General features: G+C 51.3%; 1 protein-coding gene across 1 annotated transcript in view; it reads right to left on the bottom strand.

The window, feature by feature from the left end:
* THOC5 (THO complex 5) overlaps positions 1-3,659 on the bottom strand; it is a 44,034-nt gene that overhangs the window by 8,879 nt on the left and 31,496 nt on the right. The window contains 3 exon segments of the mRNA XM_011934805.1: positions 742-829; positions 976-1,079; positions 3,035-3,149. Coding sequence (XP_011790195.1) covers positions 742-829; positions 976-1,079; positions 3,035-3,149 — 307 coding nt within the window.

Genomic DNA, 3,659 nt, shown 5'->3' with positions numbered 1-3,659 from the left:
GTTTTTTTAGAAGACATGAAGAATAGAAAGAGAAGCAAGTGGGGTAGTGAGGACAGAAACTCTGATACCAAAGAGTTCAACTTTCCTTACAGTTCTGGAACTGTCTTAGAACTACAGACAACTTCCTCAGCTCAGCACCAAGTCTTGGGGGTGTCAGATCCCACGGGCAGTGCCAGACTTGCTGCACCTTGGGTGCAACAACAGCACAACAGCCGAAACACAGCATCCCAGGACTTCAGCAGGGAACCCTGGCAGAGTCGGATGCCATAAGAGGTATGAAGAATCAGAGCTTTCGATGCCTCTGAAGTGAGAACAGGGACTGCGGAAGAGGGAGGGAGGCCCTGTGACCCTGCCCTTTACAACCTGAGGGTGACCCCTCAGCCCTGCCATGAAGAGGGAGAAAGAGGAGATGTCTGGTGTAGAGAGCGGTGAGGGAAAGAGCAAAGAGCTCAGGCTCAGCGCTCAGACTGGGCTTGCAACTAGGCCTGAATTTCCTCCCGAGTAAAATGGAAATGACAGCACCACCCCTAGGACTGTAGTGAGGGTTCAGTGAGACAGAGCGTGTGTGTGACTGTGTTGCAGAATGAGTCCTTGCTGAACAGGCTCTCACGATCATTATTATCTGTTACGTCCTCGCAGCAGGACTCCAGGATCTTCTGCTTTCTTTGGGCAACCCCCGAGAGTGTTTGATTCTTGGCAGCGCCCTTTGTCTAGAACCCTTGTAATAAGCAGAGCAATTACCTGTGCCCCTTTCGATGAGTGCCATGTAGTAGAGATTGGTGTCCCCAGCCAGTCCCGCATCCACAATGTCTTTGGTGAAATGCAGCTCCTAGAAGAGGTACCACAGACAAGAAGTGAACTGCTGGCTCCTCTAGTTAAATCCCCTGCCCTTCCAACGAGGTGGCAGGAGCTGGAAGGTGACATGGTCCTGTAGTCCTCAGGACAGTAAGGGTAACTTTTCACTCCTCCACCTACCATGTAATCCTCATGGGCAATTGTCACCCATTTCACCAGGTGAGACACAACCTTGGCAGGGAAGAGGTACTGGCAATCACTGGTAACTGGCACAATGCCATGTTCTAAAAGAGAGCAAGACAGGTGACGTCACAGGTAGAAATCAGGTGCCACAGATGGGTAACTAGCATCCTCCTGGGGCTCTCTGAAGGGCTCAGATGGCCCGGCCAGCTATCCTGGTACACCTGGCACTCAAGTACCCAGGTCAACATGTGCCAGGAATGCAAGCATGTCAACCTGACCTTCACCCAGTGCTATGTGCTTGTGGCCAGATCCAGTGCCAGCATTTATGGTGCTTTCTCTTTAATGCAAATGATAGCCTGCCAAAGAAAAACCCCTGCAGTCAGAACCAGGGAGGATGCCCCTGCAGCAGTTGACTGTTAATTAGATCAACAGCCTAGAGGCCTGCATTTTCATAGCTGACCTTGATGGAGGAAACAACTGAAGTGTTGTGTGTCAGGGAGAAGAGCCAGAGAACTGCTCCAGGGTAAATTCCTGCTGGCATTTCAATAAGCAAATACCGGCCGGGCGGGGTGGCTCAAGCCTGTAATCCCAGCACTTTGGGAGGCCGGGACGGGCGGATCACGAGGTCAGGAGATCGAGACCATCCTGGCTAACAAGGTGAAACCCCATCTCTACTAAAAACTACAAAAAACTAGCCGGGCGACGTGGCGGCACCTGTAGTCCCAGCTACCCGGGAGGCTGAGGCAGGAGAATGGCGCGAACCCGGGAGGCGGAGCTTGCAGTGAGCTGAGATCCGGCCACTGCACTCCAGCCTGGGTGACAGAGCGAGACTCCGTCTCAAAAAAAAAAAAAAAAAAATAAGCAAATACACCAACAGAGTAAGCACTGTCCAGAATGACATGCTCCCAACCTTGGGACAAAACAAACTCAGCAATGCTGATGGGGAGCGAGGCCTGATGGACAAACCTCGGTGCTCTGGAGAGATCAGCAGCCATGTGGAGTCCAAGAACTGGTGGGGAGTGGTCTCCAGATGTGTCCTGGAAACCCAATGCCTTTCCTGACAAAGACTGTTTTTTAAATTTATTTTTTTACTTTTTATTTTGAGACGGAGTCTCGCTTTGTTGCCCAGGCTAGAATCTTGGCTCACTGCAGCCTCCACCTCTCAGGTTCAAGCAATTCTCCTGCTTCAGCCTCCTGAGTGGCTGGAATACAGGTGCACGCCACCATGCCCAGCTAATTTTTGTATTTTTAGTAGAGACGGGTTTTACCATGTTGGCAGGCTGGTCTTGAACTCCTGATCTCAAGAGAACTGTCTGCCTTGGCCTCCCAAAGTGCTGTGATTACAGGCAAGAGTCACCGTGCCTGGCCCAGAGGCTCTTTTAGATCAGAAAAATCTTGACCCCATCCCCCTGCCACTGTAAGCACCTTGAACATGGTAAGCATGTGACAACCATTTACTGAGTGAATAAACTAAAAGAAACCCCCAAATGCCACCACCTAAGTCAGTGGCTCATCATTATCACTTGGGAGCTTAGAAGAAAACATAGGCTCAGCCTCACCCTGGGGAACACGAGGTCAGTAGGCCTTGGGGAAGGGATATGCGAGTCGCTCCCTGGACAGCCATATTCAAGTAAGCTGACTGTGAGCCACAGAGCCAGGGGCAGGGGTTCCCTGTGCTCAGTTCTTCTCCCAGCACTATGCTCCGTGCCAGGTATGAATCAGGATCTCATTAAATATGTGTCGAATGCACATCAAAATCTGCAATGCATGGCCTAGGATGAGTTGTCCCTGACCAATCCACAAACCTGTGCTACCCAATGGCTCTGTGCCTCCCTTGTGAGGCAGGACAGCACTGATGGCTCTAAGGGGGAGCTCAGCCCTCTGCTTGGACAGGCCTGGAGCTCTCCCCAGTGGCTCTGCCAAGATGCCCACTCTGTAAATCCAGGAATCCAGGTCTTGTATTTGTCATTAGGATTTAAGTTTTAAGTGAAAGGCTAAGTTGTTGTCCGTGTGTTATCTGAGTGACTCTTAAACCACCGCCCCATCATCAGCTCACCTAGCGATGCAAACTGTTTGTGGAGGGCCAGGCGGGACTGCACCCTGGTCTTCAGAAGTTTCATGGTGGTCTCCATGTGGCTGGCGCTTAGCGAGTGGTCAGCAATCACTGTTTGCTGTGAGGTGAGTGACAATGAGACACACACATGAGTGCTCCCCCATCCCTTCCTCTGGGCACCATCTCTCTCCTGGGACCTGCCTGCCTGCGGCAGCCTGAATTATCCATGCCCCAAGATGGGTACTTTAGACATGGCAGGGTTTATCTGCTATGACAGGCCAGATGCTGAGTCCTGGCAGAAACAACACAATATGCTGGGTTCTTGAGAAGCTGTATCCAACTCCAGAAGAAAGGCAGGCTTCTGCTAAGGGGCCAGGCCTCCTGGATTTCTGCTCATGCCTCCTATTTGGCACCTGTACACAAGAACAAGGACAGCAGAGCCTGCAGCCATGAGTCCCAGAGCAAGGACTCAAGCTACCTGGGTCTAGAAGGCTACTAGGCTCACAGAAAAGGCAAAAGATACCTAAACTCTTGTAAGTCTAAGACATTTTAGTGTCCTGAGTGGACAGAAGATAGGTCACAGCTCTGAGGGGACATGTTCTGCCAGTTCAAAACTCCAAAGGCCATG

This window comes from Colobus angolensis, unplaced genomic scaffold (genome assembly GCF_000951035.1).
Source record: "Colobus angolensis palliatus isolate OR3802 unplaced genomic scaffold, Cang.pa_1.0 Scaffold139, whole genome shotgun sequence".
NCBI classification, from domain to species: Eukaryota; Metazoa; Chordata; class Mammalia; order Primates; family Cercopithecidae; genus Colobus; species Colobus angolensis.
Note: the sequence above shows the minus strand (reverse complement) of the source record. Positions and strands in the feature narration are given on the sequence as shown.